At 37.2% G+C, this 18,934-nt stretch overlaps 1 protein-coding gene across 4 annotated transcripts in view; it reads left to right on the forward strand.

Annotated features, from left to right (window-relative positions):
• PIGP (phosphatidylinositol glycan anchor biosynthesis class P) overlaps nt 1–11,991 on the forward strand; it is an 80,155-nt gene extending 68,164 nt beyond the window's left edge. For all 4 annotated transcript variants that reach the window (XM_053705941.1, XM_053705940.1, XM_053705938.1 and 1 more), the window contains 2 exons: nt 10,429–10,547; nt 11,287–11,991. In XM_053705941.1, coding sequence (XP_053561916.1) covers nt 10,429–10,547; nt 11,287–11,426 — 259 coding nt within the window. In that variant the 3' untranslated portion in view covers nt 11,427–11,991. The remainder of the gene's footprint in view (nt 1–10,428; nt 10,548–11,286) is intronic.
• Nucleotides 11,992–18,934: the final 6,943 nt, after the last annotated feature.

The raw sequence follows: 18,934 nt of genomic DNA on the forward strand, positions 1-18,934 counted from the left end.
CATTAAAGAGATTTGTCAAACCAAAGAGATGTCTCCATTTTTGTGAATCCAAGATACATAAACCACTATTTCTACAGGCCTCACATGCAAAGTTCTTTAGTAGCATCTAGAATACATCCAGAAAAAACAGTGCTCTCTCAGGAATGAATACTAGCTCGATAACTTGTTAGGTTGTTCTTTGGCAATTTACCACCTGGGAGCAGCCTCTTTTAGCCCAATAATGTTTTCACAGAGAACTTTCCTAAAGTAGGCACAAACTTTGTTCACTTAGGCCAATATACAGCCCTGGTTCCCTGTGACTGGTGAGGATCAGTGAATGTCACTTGTACACAGTCACTAATGTAGAATGCACTTGAGAGTGAAATGAGTTTGGATCAGACAGGTTGTTTTGTTTTATTTTTTTAAGTAAATCAAGCTGCGGTGAACTATCATTTGCTTAGCTGGCCTAGTCTCCTCTACAATAAATCATAGGTTGACAATTTAAATTTTGGAGCAAGCAAGAATGATGAAGAGCTACTCACAAACGTTTTAGAAGCAAGTCTAGATTTTTATATATATATATATATATATATATATATATTTATATATATATATATATATATATATATATATATATATATATATATATATATATATATATATATATATATATATATCTGAAGAACAGGCTTACAATTTTATTGAGTTGGTTGTTCATTCCTGTGAATGCGCTTCTGTGTGTGTGTGTGTGTGTGTGTGTGTGTATATGTGTGAGTGTATATATATATATCCCTGCACATTCTTAAAACGTAACCCTGCGCTGTAATTGATAATGTTTTAGTTCATATTTTACAGCACGGGAGCAAACTAACGGCTAGATTATGAGTTGTGCGTTAGGCTGAAAAAGCAGCATTAACAGGTCCTAACGCTGCTTTTTCCCTACCGCTGCTATTACGAGTCTTGCAGGATTAGGGGCACCGCACACTTCTTTGGCCTTACCGCAAAACGACTTATGTAAACTTTGTAAAGTCTTTTTTTCTATGGGACTTCTATAGCGCTGATATTACGAGTCTGTCCTGGCAGGCCAAAAAGTGAGCGGTACACCCTACCCCGTCAAGAGTCTTGGTACAACACCGTAACATAAAACTCATAACTAAAGTGCTAAAAAGTACGCTAACACCCATAAACTACCTATTAACCCCTAACCCGAGGCCCTCCCGCATCGCAAACACTATAATAATTTCTTCTGTTAAGTGTGATCAGTCCACGGGTCATCATTACTTGTGGGATATTAACTGCTCCCCTACAGGAAGTGCAAGAGGATTCACCCAGCAGAGTTGCTATATAGCTCCTCCCCTCTACGTCACCCCCAGTCATTCTCTTGCACCCAACGACTAGATAGGATGTGTGAGAGGACTATGGTGATATATTTAGTTTTTATATCTTCAATCAAAAGTTTGTTATTTTATAATAGCACCGGAGTGTGTTATTCCTTCTCTGGTAGAATTTGAAGAAGAATCTACCTGAGTTTTTCTATGATTTTAGCCGGAGTAGTTAAGATCATATTGCTGTTTCTCGGCCATCTGAGGAGTGAGGTAAACTTCAGATCAGGGGACAGCAGGCAGATTAATCTGCAAAGAGGTATGTAGCAGTTTATTATTTTCTGACATGGAATTGATGAGAAAATCCTGCCATACCGTTATAATGTAAACTCAGCCTTGAATGCAGTAGATGTAGCTGATATCAGGCTGTCATGTATGTATATTTTACACTTCAGTTTTCTGGGAAATGGTACTTCTCTGGCTTTTAAACTGTATACATAGACTTAACCAATTTTGCAGGGACTTGCAATAGGTTTTAAATGACAATTAATTATTGAGGTAAAATGTTTTTTTGCTGGCATGTAAAAACGTTTTTTTCTCTGAGGTACTGGGTGAAAAAATGTTTTGGGCACTTTTTTTCCACTTGGCAATAGTTTTGATTTAAATTAGAGCAGTTCACTGATCCCTCTCACTGTTATGTGTGTGGGGGAGGGGCCATTTTGGTGCTTTCACTATGCATCAGAAAAACTCAGTCAGAGGTTCATTTTCTTCCTGCATGATCCGGTTCATCTCTACAGAGTTCAGGGATCTCAAGAGTCTTTTTTGAGGGAAGTAATCATACAGCAGAGCTGTGCTGATTGTATTGACTGTGATATAAAAAACGTTTATTTGTGTATTTTTTTTCTGCTGCCTGGGTTAGTTATTTGCTGAGGGGAACAATCCTTTGCTAAAACTGTATATTCTGACAAAGATTGATGCTATAACTTAATTATTTTATCTGTTATAATATTTTTCTGTGCTTCTTAAAGGCACAGTTCGTTTTCATATTATTTGTAAATTACTTTGAAAAGTATTTCCAAGTTGCTGTTTATTTGCTAGTGTGTTAAACATGTCTGATTCAGAGGAAGATATATGTGCTATATGTGTTAATGCCAAAGTGGAGCCCAATAGAAATTTATGTACTAAATGTATTGATGCTACTTTAAAAAATAGTCAATCTGTACAAATTTGAACATATTTCACCAAACAACGAGGGGAGAGTTATGCCGACTAACTCGCCTCACGTGTCAGTACCTGCATCTCCCGCTCAGGAGGTGCGTGATATTGTAGCGCCGAGTGCATCTGGGCGGCCATTACAAATCACATTACAAGATATGGCTACTGTTATGACTGAAGTTTTGGCTAAACTACCAGAACTAAGAGGTAAACGTGATCACTCTGGGATGAGAACAGAGTGCGCTGATAATGCAAGGGCCATGTCTGATACTGCGTCACAGTTTGCAGAACATGAAGACGGAGAGCTTCATTCTGTGGGTGACGGTTCTGATCCAAATAAACTGGACTCAGACATTTCAAATTTTAAATTTAAGCTTGAGAACCTCCGTGTGTTACTAGGGGAGGTATTAGCGGCTCTGAATGATTGTAACACAGTTGCAATCCCAGAAAAAATGTGTAGGTTGGATAAATATTTTGCGGTACCGACGAGTACTGACGTTTTTCCTATACCTAAGAGACTTACTGACATTGTTACTAAGGAGTGGGATAGACCCGGTGTGCCTTTCTCACCCCCTCCTATATTCAGAAAAATGTTTCCAATAGACGCCGCCACACGGGACTTATGGCAAATGGTCCCTAAGGTGGAGGGAGCAGTTTCTACTTTAGCTAAGCGTACCACTATCCCAGTGGAGGATAGCTGTGCTTTTTCAGATCCAATGGATAAAAAATTAGAGGGTTACCTTAAGAAAATGTTTGTTCAACAAGGGTTTATATTGCAACCTCTTGCATGTATTGCGCCTGTCACGGCTGCAGCAGCATTTTGGTTTGAGTCTCTGGAAGAGACACTTCAATCATCCACACTAGATGACATCACACACAAACTTAAATTCCTTAAGTTAGCTAATTCATTTATTTCAGATGCCGTAGTACATTTAACTAAACTTGCGGCTAAAAATTCAGGATTCGCCATTCAGGCACGCAGAGCTCTGTGGCTAAAATCCTGGTCAGCTGATGTTACGTCTAAATCTAAATTGCTTAATATTCCTTTCAAAGGGCAGACCTTATTCGGGCCCGGCTTGAAAGAGATTATTGATGACATTACAGGAGGTAAAGGTCATGCCCTGCCTCAGGACAAGGCCAAAGCCAAGGCTAGACAGTCCAATTTTCGTTCCTTTCGTAATTTCAAAGCAGGAGCAGCATCAACTTCCTCTGCACCAAAACAGGAAGGAGCTGTTGCTCGCTACAGACAAGGCTGGAAACCTAACCAGTCCTGGAACAGGGGCAAACAGGCCAGAAAACCTGCTGCTGCCCCTAAGACAGCATGAATTGAGGGCCCCCGATCCGGGACCGGATCTAGTGGGGGGCAGACTTTCCCTCTTCGCCCAGGCTTGGGCAAGAGATGTTCAGGATCCCTGGGCGTTAGAGATCATATCTCAGGGATACCTTCTGGACTTCAAATCCTCTCCCCCAAGAGGGAGATTTCATCTGTCAAGGTTGTCAACAAACCTAACAAAGAAGGAAGCGTTTCTACGCTGCGTACAAGATCTTTTATTAATGGGAGTGATCCATCCAGTTCCGCGGTTGGAACAAGGACAAGGGTTTTACTCAAATCTGTTTGTAGTTCCCAAAAAAGAGGGAACCTTCAGGCCAATCTTGGATTTAAAGATCCTAAACAAATTCCTAAGAGTTCCATCGTTCAAGATGGAAACTATTCGAACAATTTTGCCCATGATACAAGAGGGTCAGTACTTGACCACAGTGGATTTAAAGGATGCTTACCTTCACATACCGATTCACAGAAGTCATTACCGGTATCTAAGGTTTGCCTTTTTAGACAGGCATTACCAGTTTGTAGCTCTTCCATTCAGACTGGCTACGGCTCCAAGAATCTTCACAAAGGTTCTGGGCACTCTTCTGGCGGTACTAAGACCGCGAGGAATTTCAGTAGCTCCGTACTTAGACGACATACTGATACAAGCTTCAAGCTTTCAAACTGCCAAATCTCATACAGAGATAGTACTGGCATTTCTAAGGTCGCATGGATGGAAAGTGAACGAAGAGAAAAGTTCTCTCTTTCCACTCACAAGAGTTCCCTTCCTGGGGACTCTGATAGATTCTGTAGAAATGAAGATTTACCTGACAGAGGACAGGTTAACAAAACTTCAAAGTGCATGCCGTGTCCTTCATTCCATTCAAGAGACCAAAAATTCTCTTCTATGGTGGCTTTATCGGCCACATCTGTCCAGGGGAATGCCATTCAGCAGGCCAGACTGGTCAATTGTAACAACAGACGCCAGCCTACTAGGTTGGGGCGCTGTCTGGAATTCTCTGAAGGCTCAGGGACTATGGAATCAGGAGGAGAGTCTTCTTCCAATAAACATTCTGGAATTGAGAGCAGTCCTCAATGCTCTTCTGGCTTGGCCCCAGTTAGCAACTCGGGGGTTCATCAGGTTCCAGTCGGACAACATCAGGACTGTAGCTTATATCAACCATCAGGGAGGGACAAGAAGCTCCCTAGCAATGATGGAAGTATCGAAGATAATTCGCTGGGCAGAGTCTCACTCTTGCCACCTGTCTGCAATCCACATCCCGGGAGTGGAGAACTGGGAGGCGGATTTCTTAAGTCGTCAGACTTTTCATCTGGGGGAGTGGGAACTTCATCCAGAGGTCTTTGCCCAAATACTTCGACGTTGGGGCAAACCAGAGATAGATCTCATGGCGTCTCGACAGAACGCCAAGCTTCCGCGCTACGGGTCCAGATCCAGGGATCCGGGAGCGGTCCTGATAGATGCCTTGACAGCACCATGGACCTTCAGGATGGCTCATGTGTTTCCACCTTTCCCGATGCTTCCTCGATTGATTGCCAGAATCAAACAGGAGAAAGCATCAGTGATTCTAATAGCGCCTGCATGGCCACGCAGGACTTGGTATACAGATCTGGTGGACATGTCATTCTGTCCACCTTGGTCGTTACCTCTGAAACAGGACCTTCTGATTCAGGGTCCTTTCAAACATCAAAATCTAACTTCTCTGAAGCTGACTGCTTGGAAATTGAACGCTTGATCTTATCAAAGCGTGGTTTTTCTGAGTCAGTTATTGATACCTTAATACAGGCTAGGAAGCCTGTTACCAGAAAGATTTACCATAAAATATGGCGTAAATACCTATATTGGTGCGAATCCAAAGGTTACTCTTGGAGTAAGGTTAGGATTCCTAGGATATTGTCTTTTCTACAAGAAGGTTTAGAAAAGGGGTTATCCGCTAGTTCCTTAAAGGGACAGATCTCAGCTCTGTCCATTCTGTTACACAAGCGTCCTGATAGATGCCTTGACAGCACCATGGACCTTCAGGATGGCTCATGTGTTTCCACCTTTCCCGATGCTTCCTCGATTGATTGCCAGAATCAAACAGGAGAAAGCATCAGTGATTCTAATAGCGCCTGCATGGCCACGCAGGACTTGGTATACAGATCTGGTGGACATGTCATTCTGTCCACCTTGGTCGTTACCTCTGAAACAGGACCTTCTGATTCAGGGTCCTTTCAAACATCAAAATCTAACTTCTCTGAAGCTGACTGCTTGGAAATTGAACGCTTGATCTTATCAAAGCGTGGTTTTTCTGAGTCAGTTATTGATACCTTAATACAGGCTAGGAAGCCTGTTACCAGAAAGATTTACCATAAAATATGGCGTAAATACCTATATTGGTGCGAATCCAAAGGTTACTCTTGGAGTAAGGTTAGGATTCCTAGGATATTGTCTTTTCTACAAGAAGGTTTAGAAAAGGGGTTATCCGCTAGTTCCTTAAAGGGACAGATCTCAGCTCTGTCCATTCTGTTACACAAGCGTCTGTCAGAAGTTCCAGACGTTCAGGCTTTTTGTCAGGCTTTGGCCAGGATTAAACCTGTGTTTAAAGCTGTGGCTCCACCATGGAGTTTAAACCTTGTTCTTAACGTTTTACAGGGTGTTCCGTTTGAACCCCTTCATTCCATTGATATAAAGTTGTTATCTTGGAAAGTTCTATTTTTAATGGCTATTTCCTCGGCTCGAAGAGTCTCTGAGTTATCAGCCTTACATTGTGATTCTCCTTATTTGATTTTTCACTCGGATAAGGTAGTTCTGCGTACTAAGCCTGGGTTCTTACCTAAGGTAGTCACTAACAGGAATATCAATCAGGAGATTGTTGTTCCATCCTTGTGCCCAAATCCTTCTTCGAGGAAGGAACGTCTTTTGCACAATCTGGATGTAGTTCGTGCCCTTAAATTTTATTTACAGGCAACTAAAGATTTTCGACAAACGTCTTCCCTGTTTGTCGTTTACTCTGGTCAGAGGAGAGGTCAAAAAGCTTCTGCTACCTCTCTCTCTTTTTGGCTTCGTAGCATAATTCGTTTAGCTTATGAGACTGCTGGACAGCAGCCTCCTGAAAGAATTACAGCTCATTCCACTAGAGCTGTGGCTTCCACTTGGGCCTTTAAGAATGAGGCCTCTGTTGAACAGATTTGCAAGGCTGCAACTTGGTCTTCGCTTCATACTTTTTCCAAATTTTACAAATTTGACACTTTTGCTTCCTCGGAGGCTATTTTTGGGAGAAAGGTTCTTCAGGCAGTGGTTCCTTCTGTATAAAGAGCCTGCCTATCCCTCCCGTCATCCGTGTACTTTTGCTTTGGTATTGGTATCCCACAAGTAATGATGACCCGTGGACTGATCACACTTAACAGAAGAAAACATAATTTATGCTTACCTGATAAATTCCTTTCTTCTGTAGTGTGATCAGTCCACGGCCCGCCCTGTTTTTTAAGGCAGGTAAATATTTTTTAAATTATACTCCAGTCACCACTACACCCTTGGCTTCTCCTTTCTCGTTGGTCCTTGGTCGAATGACTGGAGGTGACGTAGAGGGGAGGAGCTATATAGCAACTCTGCTGGGTGAATCCTCTTGCACTTCCTGTAGGGGAGCAGTTAATATCCCACAAGTAATGATGACCCGTGGACTGATCACACTACAGAAGAAAGGAATTTATCAGGTAAGCATAAATTATGTTTTTTTTAACCCCTAAGCTGCCGCTCCAGACATCGCCGCCATTATAATAAACATATTAACCCCTAAACCGCCGCACTCCCGCCTCGCAAACACTAGTTAAATATTATTAACCCCTAATCTGCTACTCCTACTACTACATTACTCTATAATTAAATAAATTAACTAAATTAACAACAATTAAATAAATTAAATTAGCTAAAGTACAATAAAAAAAAACTAAATTACAGAAAATAATAAACAAATTACAAGATATTTAAACTAATTACACCTAATCTAATAGCCCTATCAAAATAAAAAAGCCCCCCCCAAAATAAAAAAAAAAACCCTAGCCTAAACTAAACTATCAATAGCCCTTAAAAGGGCCTTTTGCGGGGCATTGCCCCAAAGTAATCAGCTCTTTTACCTGTAAAAAAAAATACAATCAGCCCCCCAAGAGTAAAACCCACCACCCACACAACCAACCCCCCAAATAAAATACTAACTAAAATAACCTAAGCTCCCCATTGCCCTGAAAAGGGCATTTGGATGGGCCTTTCCCTTAAAAGGGCAGTTAGCTCTTTTGTGGCCCAAATCCTAATCTAAAAAATAAAACCCACCCAATACACCCTTAAAAAAAACTAACACTAACATCCTGAAGATTGACTTACTGTTCTGAAGACCGGACATCCATCCTCAAGGAAGCAGCAGAACTCTTCATCCAACCGGGCTAAAGTCCTCAACTAAGCCGGGAGAAGTCTTCATCCAAGCCGGGCAAAGTGGTCCTCCAGACGGGCAGAAGTCTTCATCCAGACGGCATCTTCTATCTTCATCCATCCGACGTGGAACGGGTCCATCTTCAAGACATACGACGCGGAGCATCCTCTTCAAACGAAGTCTTCTTACTGAATGACGGTTCCTTTAAGTGACGTCATCCAAGATGGCGCCCCTTAGATTCCGATTGGCTGATAGAATTCTATCAGCCAATCGGAATTAAGGTAGAAAAAATCCTATTGGCTGATGCAATCAGCCAATAGGATTGAACTCGCATTCTATTGGCTAATTGGAACAGCCAGTAGAATGCGAGCTCAATCCTATTGGCTGATTGCATCAGCCAATAGGTTTTTTTCTACCTTAATTCCGATTGGCTGATAGAATTCTATCAGCCAATCGGAATCTAAGGGGCGCCATCTTGGATGACGTCACTTAAAGGAACCGTCATTCAGTAAGAAGACTTCGTTTGAAGAGGATGCTCCGCGTCGTATGTCTTGAAGATGGGCCCGCTCCGCGTCGGATGGATGAAGATAGAAGATGCCATCTGGATGAAGACTTCTGCCCGTCTGGAGGACCACTTCGTCCGGCTTGGATGAAGACTTCTCCCGACTTCGTTGAGGACTTCGGCCCGGTTGGATGAAGACTTCTCCCGCTTCCTTGAGGATGGATGTCCGGTCTTCAGAACAGTAAGTCGATCTTCAGGGGGTTAGTGTTAGGTTTTTTTAAGGGTGTATTAACTAGGTAGAATAGTTACTAAATAGTTATTAACTATTTAATAACTACCTAGCTAAAATAAATACAAATTGCCTGTAAAATAAAAATAACCCCTAAGCTAGCTACAATGTAACTATTAGTTATATTGTAGCTAGCTTAGGGGTTATTTTATAGGTAAGTATTTAGTTTTAAATAGGAATGATTTAGTTAATGATAGGAATTTTTTGTTAGATTTATTTTAATTATATTTAAGTTAGGGGGGTTATGGTTAGACTTAGGTTAAGTGGTTAATACATTAAGTATAGTGAGGGCGACGTTGGGGGCGGCAGATTAGGGGTTAATAAATGTAGGTAGGTGTCGGCGATGTTGGGGGCAGCAGATTAGGGGTTCATAAGTATAATGTAGGTATCGGCGGAGTCCGGAGCGGCAGATTAGGGGTTAATAAATATAATGTAGGCGTCTGAGATGTCGGGGGCGGCAGATTAGGGTTAATAAGTGTAAGATTAGGGGTGTTTAGACTCGGGATTAGTGACTTGTACGCTGCTTTTTGGCAGGTGTTAGACTTTTTCTCAGCCGGCTCTCCCCGTTGATTCCTATGGGGTAATCGTGCATGAGCACGTACGACCAGCTCACCGCTGACTTAAGCAGCGCTGGTATTGGAGTGCGGTAATAAGCAAAATTTTGCTCAACGCTCACTTCTTGCCTTTTAACTCTGGGTTTGTAAAAACCTGTAATACCAGCACTGCATGTAAGTGAACGGTGAGAGAGAACTGCTCGTTAGCACCGCACAGCCTCTAACGCAAAACTCGTAATCTGGCCGTAAGTAAATATACAATGAGTTTTCTTAGACAAACAAAAATATCTATAGTAGAATATGCAATCAGTGTGTAATGCTCCCTGAAACAAAAATCTTTTATTTCAAGGGACATAAAACCCCAAGTTTTTCTTACACGATTCAGACAGGGCATGTAATTTTAAACAACTTTCTAATTTACTTCTATTATCACATTTTCTTCATTCTCTTGGTATCCTTTCTTGAAAAGCTGGGGAGCGTTCACGTACCTGCAGCCCTATATGGCAGCAGTTTTGTAGGAATGTTTTACATTTGCACGAGCACTAGATAGCACCACTTTTTATTGCCATGGAACGCTTCAGACATGTGCACGCTACCTACCTAGGTATCTATTCAACAAAGAATACCATGAGAACAAAGCAAACTTAATAACAGAAGTTAATTGGAAACTTCTTTAAAATTGTATGCTCTATCTGAATCACGAAAGAAAAATGTAAAAAGTTATTTTCGTCCTATTATATCTCATTGCCAGATAATAGTTTTTTTCCAGCTGTCTAGAACTCATTTGAGTTGAATAATTTAACATGTTTAATCCTTTTTTTATTTTTTTTATAGGTATTGGGCTGTGGCATTGCCTATGTATCTCGTTGTTACATTAGCCATTGCCTATTTATTTCTATTTGGTGTGAATATGATCAGCACAGCACCTTTGGACTCCATAAACACTGTGACTGGTAATTTCCTATTATTATTATCATCATCTTTATTTGCAGTGCAACAACAGATACTGCAGCTATAATGGCAGAGCAACTTATAAATACAAAACAGGAAAGGCAGACTGTGCACAGCTACAAAAGAATAGTAGCTACTCACTATGTTACTGTTTTAATAGCTTATAGGTGCCAGATACTGAGGCTCCGCCTCTTTGTACTGGGACGGCCATCTTGGAACTCAAGTATTCTCACAGCCTGTGACAGAAGCTGTGCACACTCACAAATCGGTAATATTGTCCACTTTTTTACAGCTGTATAAAGGGCTTCAGGTTAGTGGTCATGAGCTTTACATTTTTATTTCTTACAGTTTTACAGCAACGCAATAATATAAAGCGATGCATCAGAAATGTACAGCTTTTGCTTTGTATCATGCACACTAACCTGAAGCACATTAAACAGCTGTAAAAAAATAAAACAGGCAATATTACTGATCTGTGAGTGTGCACAGGGTGTGAGAATACCTGAGCTCTAAGATGGCAGCCCCTAGTACAAAGAGGCGGAGCTTCCGTATCTGGCAAATTTTTAAGCTATTGAAACAGGAGAACGGATTTGAAAAGAAACTGCTTCAGGAACAGGATGAAATGCAATAACATAGCGAGTAGTAACAATTCTAGGGGTAGTTGTGCCCAGCAGTTTAATAGGTGTTGTTTATTTTTATAAATTAAATGTACCTAATATAATGTATCCTGTTTTCCTACAGATACATATGCAAAAAATCAACAATCCAAAGAATCACAAGATGATGCAATTCCAGCGCTAAAAGATCTTCCAATAAGTGAAGTCAATAAAATGTTTTTCCTACCAGGTGGAGCCTATGACACCAGGGACCATTTCTTTTAAAAAGTGTTTGTGGGGATTTTTTTTTATTTTAAAAGGACAAATTATTGTATTTATTTTGACATTTTTTCATATTTAAATTGTGGTTTGTTTGTTTTTTAAAATGTGTTCTGTTTCATAAGGTATTGATGGTGAGGAGAAGTCTGGGGAGATTAAAATCAAAGTGATACTCCTTAAAGGAACATATTACTTAAAATGTTTTTATTGTGTATATGAAAAAGCAGCAAATATGTTTATTTTCACTTGAAAAATAAAAAAACAGATACTGTAACACATCTTGAAAAATTCTACTTTTGATGGAACAGAGAAATGTTTTGAGTATCATGTCCCTTTAAAAATAATTTCTAGGCAACTTTTATGGACACATTATTTCTATGGAAATGTAATTACTGCGTTAAGTTTTTCTTGTTTCCTTAATTTTTGGAACAAATGTATTCATTATATTACACATGAATATTAATTATGACAAGTAACATAAAAGATAGAATGAAAAAAAATATGTATAGTAAATATTGACATATTCTTGTACTTATATTCTTCAGCCATTAAAATCATCGATTTTACAGCAGATGTTTTCTCTTTTTTTCCTATGACATGCTCAGAGCAGGCGGACAGGTTATGTAGCAGCGTTCTTTGTGACCGCTGCTTCATAACTGCTCGCCAGAAAAACAGGGCATCAAGCTCCATTCGGAGCTTGATACATATGCCCCCAAGTCTCTATCCCTGCACTGTATAGAACGTCTATAGTGTGATATTCACCATGCTTTAGGTTAAAGGGACAGTCTGCTCCAGAATTTTTCTTGTTTAAAAAGATAGATAATCCCTTTATTTACAATCCCCAGTTTTGCATAACCAACACTGTTATATTAATATACATTTTACCTCTAATTGCCTTGAATCTAAGCCTCTGCAAACTGCCCCCTTATCTCAGTTCTTTTGACAGACTTTCATTTTAGCCAATCAGTACACACTCATAAGTAGACCGCTGCTACTCTGGCTTTTTTTGCTTGTGTACTATTGTGAAGCACATTTTATTTGCCTGAAATAAATGCTAAGATTTAAACTTTGCCTGGAGCCCCGCCACGCTTTTTTTTTTTCTTGTTTTCTCATGGTTGCCTTGGTGTCAGACTCTCTGGAAGTCTGGAGCGGTTAGTGGGACGATTTGTTTGAGAGGGAGGAGGAGCCAGGAGAACTGCACGTATTTTGCACTGCACGTTGGAGGTGTGCCGCAGCGGAGGAGCTGCATGTCTGTCCAACATCAGAGTCATCAGAGGATCAAGCTAATCAGGACGCCAACATTGCCAGTAAGGTACTGACTTGAGAACTGTGTTATGGCTGAGACGCTACTCTGTAATCGGTTCCTCCTGCGTTAAGGGCTATATCACTTGAGTGCTTGTAAGGGTATTTTTTTCTTTATATATTACTCTCATAAGTAACTCCACGTGCGTTAACACAGTGTTATTTATATAAAACACATGAACTAACGCCCTCTAGCTGTGAAAATCTGTCAAATGTATTCAGATAGAAGGTGGCCTTCAAGGGCTTAGAAATTAGCATGAGTCTACCTAGGTTTAGCTTTCAACAAAGAATACCAAGAGAACAAAGCAAATTTGATGCTATAAGTAAATTGTAAAGTTGTTTAACATTACATGCCCTATCTGAATCGTGAAAGTTTAATTATGACTAGACTGTCCCTTTAAAATTAAGTTTTTGGAAATGTTCATAAGACTTTCCTCAAAAAAACATTTTGTTTCTTCTGTAAAATCAGTACTGCAACACAAGAAGTAAGTCACACACTTGGTGTCTCTATCCAAGCTAGAGACACTGGTCTAGTGGTAAATGTACTTTAAATAACTTCACCAGAAAAAGAAAGTTTCAGTGTACTTACCTAAAAGTGATTCTCACTAGAAACAAACGTGCGAGCGCTATTGCTCCTGGAATGACGTCCCCATAGTAAAAAAAACAATTGCTTTTATTTCAGGTGGTGTAAGATTATTCTCTTGCAGTAAACCAGGATGCTAAAAGGACCATTAAATGCAATAGAATTGCATAATTATCAAGTGCATAATAAAAAGAGTGCAATAGTATTTATTCTGAATTTTAAATGAGCAGATTTTTTTTTTTTTTTATATAACTAATTTAAAAACTGATTTCAATTAGCCCGGCCCCCCTTGATTCATGTGACAGCCATCAGCCAACCACAGACTCCTATACATGCTCATTAGTAGCTGAAATCTGTTCCAAGAAAAACCCATGGATTAATCAAATCTCTTTGGGGGTTTTCTTGGGACATATCTATATACTCATTTCTTGAATGAATATGATAAAATGTCATTTTAATCTTCAGATGTTTATTACATTTTTTGTGAGTTTGTTTATCTTCCTCCTTCCTTGTTGACTCATTTCCCAAATCTACAAGAATGTGTTCAATCCGAGCATCTTCCAATGATAATTGTTGATAACAAATATTTACTTCCCCCATTTTTTGAGGCAGTACATTATTTATCTCAGATGTATCTTGCTTTTATCGTGTGGGTAGGCACCCCTGCAATGTATGCTCACGTTGTTTGACAGGTTCAAATTAACAGTAACTGGTCCATATAAATTGTATTACAGACTAGATTGTTGTTCCAGATGTGTTATCTACCTTATCATTTGTAATATATGTAAAACAAGAAAAAAACATGATAAAAACGCAATGCAATAGCACTTAGGGCCTGATATTCAAAACCTACCAGCTCAGGTAAGATATTCTAAGATCTTGTTGGTATGGTGAGGCCCTTAACCCTGATATATGTAATAACTGTTATATGTAATGACTGTTATATGTAATGACCGTTATATGTAATGACCGTTATATGTAATGACCGTTATATGTAATGACTGATATATGTAATGACTGATATATGTAATGACCGTTATATGTAATGACCGTTATATGTAATGACCGTTATATGTAATGACCGTTATATGTAATGACCGTTATATGTAATGACCGTTATATGTAATGACTGATATATGTAATGACTGTTATATGTAATGACTGTTATATGTAATGACTGATATATGTAATAACTGTTATATGTAATAACTGTTATATGTAATGACTGTTATATGTAATGACTGTTATATGTAATGACTGTTATATGTAATGACTGATATATGTAATGACTGTTATATGTAATGACTGTTATATGTAATGACTGTTATATGTAATGACTGTTATATGTAATGACTGATATATGTAATGACTGATATATGTAATGACTGTTATATGTAATGACTGTTATATGTAATGACTGTTATATGTAATGACTGTTATATGTAATGACTGTTATATGTAATGACTGATATATGTAATGACTGTTATATGTAATGACTGATATATGTAATGACTGTTATATGTAATGACTGTTATATGTAATGACTGATATATGTAATGACTGATATATGTAATGACTGTTATATGTAATGACTGATATATGTAATGACTGTTATATGTAATGACTGTTATATGTAATGACTGATATATCTAATGACTGTTATATGTGATGACTGATATGTGATGACTGATATATGTAATGACTGATATATGTAATGACTGTTATATGTAATGACTGATATATGTAATGACTGTTATATGTAATGACTGATATATGTAATGACTGTTATATGTAATGACTGTTATATGTAATGACTGATATATGTAATGACCGTTATATGTAATGACCGTTATATGTAATGACCGTTATATGTAATGACTGATATATGTAATGACTGTTATATGTAATGACTGTTATATGTAATGACTGTTATATGTAATGACTGATATATGTAATGACTGATATATGTAATGACTGTTATATGTAATGACTGATATATGTAATGACTGTTATATGTAATGACTGTTATATGTAATGACTGATATATCTAATGACTGTTATATGTGATGACTGATATGTGATGACTGATATATGTAATGACTGATATATGTAATGACTGATATATGTAATGACTGTTATATGTAATGACTGATATATGTAATGACTGTTATATCTAATGACTGATATATCTAATGACTGTTATATGTGATGACTGATATATGTAATGACTGATATATGTAATGACTGATATATGTAATGACTGTTATATGTAATGACTGATATATGTAATGACTGTTATATGTAATGACTGTTATATGTAATGACTGATATATGTAATGACTGTTATATGTAATGACTGTTATATGTAATGACTGATATATGTAATGACTGATATATGTAATGACTGATATATGTAATGACTGTTATATGTAATGACTGTTATATGTAATGACTGATATATGTAATGACTGATATATGTAATGACCGTTATATGTAATGACTGTTATATGTAATGACTGTTATATGTAATGACTGTTATATGTAATGACTGATATATGTAATGACTGATATATGTAATGACTGTTATATGTAATGACTGTTATATGTAATGACTGTTATATGTAATGACTGTTATATGTAATGACTGTTATATGTAATGACTGTTATATGTAATGACTGATATATGTAATGACTGATATATGTAATGACTGTTATATGTAATGACTGTTATATGTAATGACTGATATATGTGATAAATTTCTACTTATTCACCTTGTCAGATAAATCTATGGGATATCATAAGTAGTAGTACTTTAAGCAATAATTGAATTCAATAGCGTAAGAGCAGAGACCACAAGAGAATGGGTATGCTCACAAAAAGCTTGCTTTTATGTACTATTTGTAAATACGTGAATAAAGGTATATTACAATGTAACTTTTAATTTAAAAGAAGCAGCAAAAATAGTTGTAAGAACTGCTTGATGACTGATATATGTAATGACTGATATATGTAATGACTGATATATGTAATGACTGTTATATGTAATGACTGATATATGTAATGACTGTTATATGTAATGACTGTTATATGTAATGACTGATATATGTAATGACCGTTATATGTAATGACTGATATATGTAATGACTGATATATGTAATGACCGTTATATGTAATGACCGTTATATGTAATGACCGTTATATGTAATGACTGTTATATGTAATGACTGATATATGTAATGACTGATATATGTAATGACTGATATATGTAATGACTGTTATATGTAATGACTGATATATGTAATGACTGATATATGTAATGACTGATATATGTAATGACTGTTATATGTAATGACTGTTATATGTAATGACTGTTATATGTAATGACTGATATATGTAATGACTGATATATGTAATGACTGATATATGTAATGACTGATATATGTAATGACTGATATATGTAATGACTGATATATGTAATGACTGTTATATGTAATGACTGATATATGTAATGACTGATATATGTAATGACTGTTATATGTAATGACTGTTATATGTAATGACTGTTATATGTAATGACTGATATATGTAATGACTGATATATGTAATGACTGATATATGTAATGACTGTTATATGTAATGACTGTTATATGTAATGACTGTTATATGTAATGACTGATATATGTAATGACTGATATATGTAATGACTGATATATGTAATGACTGTTATATGTAATGACTGTTATATGTAATGACTGATATATGTGATAAATTTCTACTTATTCACCTTGTCAGATAAATCTATGGGATATCATAAGTAGTAGTACTTTAAGCAATAATTGAATTCAATAGCGTAAGAGCAGAGACCACAAGAGAATGGGTATGCTCACAAAAAGCTTGCTTTTATGTACTATTTGTAAATACGTGAATAAAGGTATATTACAATGTAACTTTTAATTTAAAAGAAGCAGCAAAAATAGTTGTAAGAACTGCTTGTTAAACACACACATTAAAAGCACACCGCAAGTGTAAATATATGAGGTAAATAGTGACTTATGTTGACATAAGTATTTAATTAAATAATAGTACTAGAGAGAGGATACTGATAGAATTATTATGACACCAATGGGTACTGTGCCTTTAAGTACGTTTGATCTATCCCTCAGCTTATATTGTCAGCTTTGTTCTGTTATTTATACTCAACATAGTAGCACCACTAACGGTGTCACCACTCCTAGTGATACTAAGAGATTACCAATAAGTATACCAAACGCTAGAAAAGAATTTTTAACCTAGTTCAACATTAGCATCTAATATATTTAACAACAACTGGAGGGCAGTTAAAATACAAAGAATCCCCTGACGCAGTCGCGTTTCACGTACACTTCCTCAGAGGGGTACGCGTGGCTGCCAAGTGAGCTCTCTTATGACATGGTGGGTACATGCCCCCTAATGCTGATAGGTTGCCAGCTTCTGTGTTAATAGGCTACTAGAGGTGTCAGTCAAGACTGCTGTGATGTCACATTACTTAAATTTTCGTTGCAAAGGAAAATAGCATCTATTTCCTATTTTGCAGCTCTCGATTAGGAATTTTGAGTGTATAAACAAAAACCAATTCTAATTTACAATCGCCACTTGTGATTCTTTGTATTTTAACTGCCCTCCAGTTGTTGTTAAAAATATTAGATGCTAATGTTGAACTAGTTTAAAAAAATGATTGTACTGCAATTGTTTTTAGCGTTTGGTATACTTATTGGTAATCTCTTAGGCCTCGATGATTGAAAGCTGGTTTTTAAAATGATATGATGTAAAGATGTTCGCACAGGAGTGCGAATATAATATCGGAATGAATGAAAGTGTTCGAAATTGATTGCGTGTATGTATTCGAAATGGGCGTTTTTTCGTCATTCGACATACGCTGCGAATGGTTTTTTTGGTTTGCGTAATGTTAAATACCCACTTCGTATGTGTAATTCTGTATTCGTAATTTTTTTAAAAAGTGTCTATTGATCAATTGTATTATCAACTTTGAACTTAGAAATTCAGATTTGTATATTATAAATATTAAATGTCCAAAACTCATGTATTATTTCTGACTTCTGTTTATTTTGAAATAAAAAGAAAATTAATACAATTGCATTCATAAGTAAAGCAATGCAATGCAATGTAATTATACAGTTTTAAATCAAAAATAATTATTAATCATGTGTTCCCTCACACTGGTGTTTACAGCAGGGTCCTGTGAAGAAAATTCATTTTGAATTATTCCATGTTCATCATCATAATCCACATCAATATCTAGATTATTTTCAATGGCTAAATTATGAAGCATACAACACAAAGTTATTATGTCTGCAGCCTTTGTCGGTTGATATTTTAATGCTCCTCCAGTTTTATCAATACAACGGAACCTACTCTTAAGAAGTCCAAATGTACGTTCAATAGCTGATCTTGCTTTTGAGTGTGCGTCATTGAACTTCATTTCTTTTCTGTTTGCTGGTTTGGAGACAGGTGTGATTAACCATTTGTAACATGGGTGTCCTGCATCTCCTGTTGGATGTATGATTTATGGTTAGTATTACAAATAATTAATTTTATGTATTAGGCAATTAAACATCTTAGTACATAAC

Source organism: Bombina bombina, chromosome 3 (genome assembly GCF_027579735.1).
Source record: "Bombina bombina isolate aBomBom1 chromosome 3, aBomBom1.pri, whole genome shotgun sequence".
NCBI classification, from domain to species: Eukaryota; Metazoa; Chordata; class Amphibia; order Anura; family Bombinatoridae; genus Bombina; species Bombina bombina.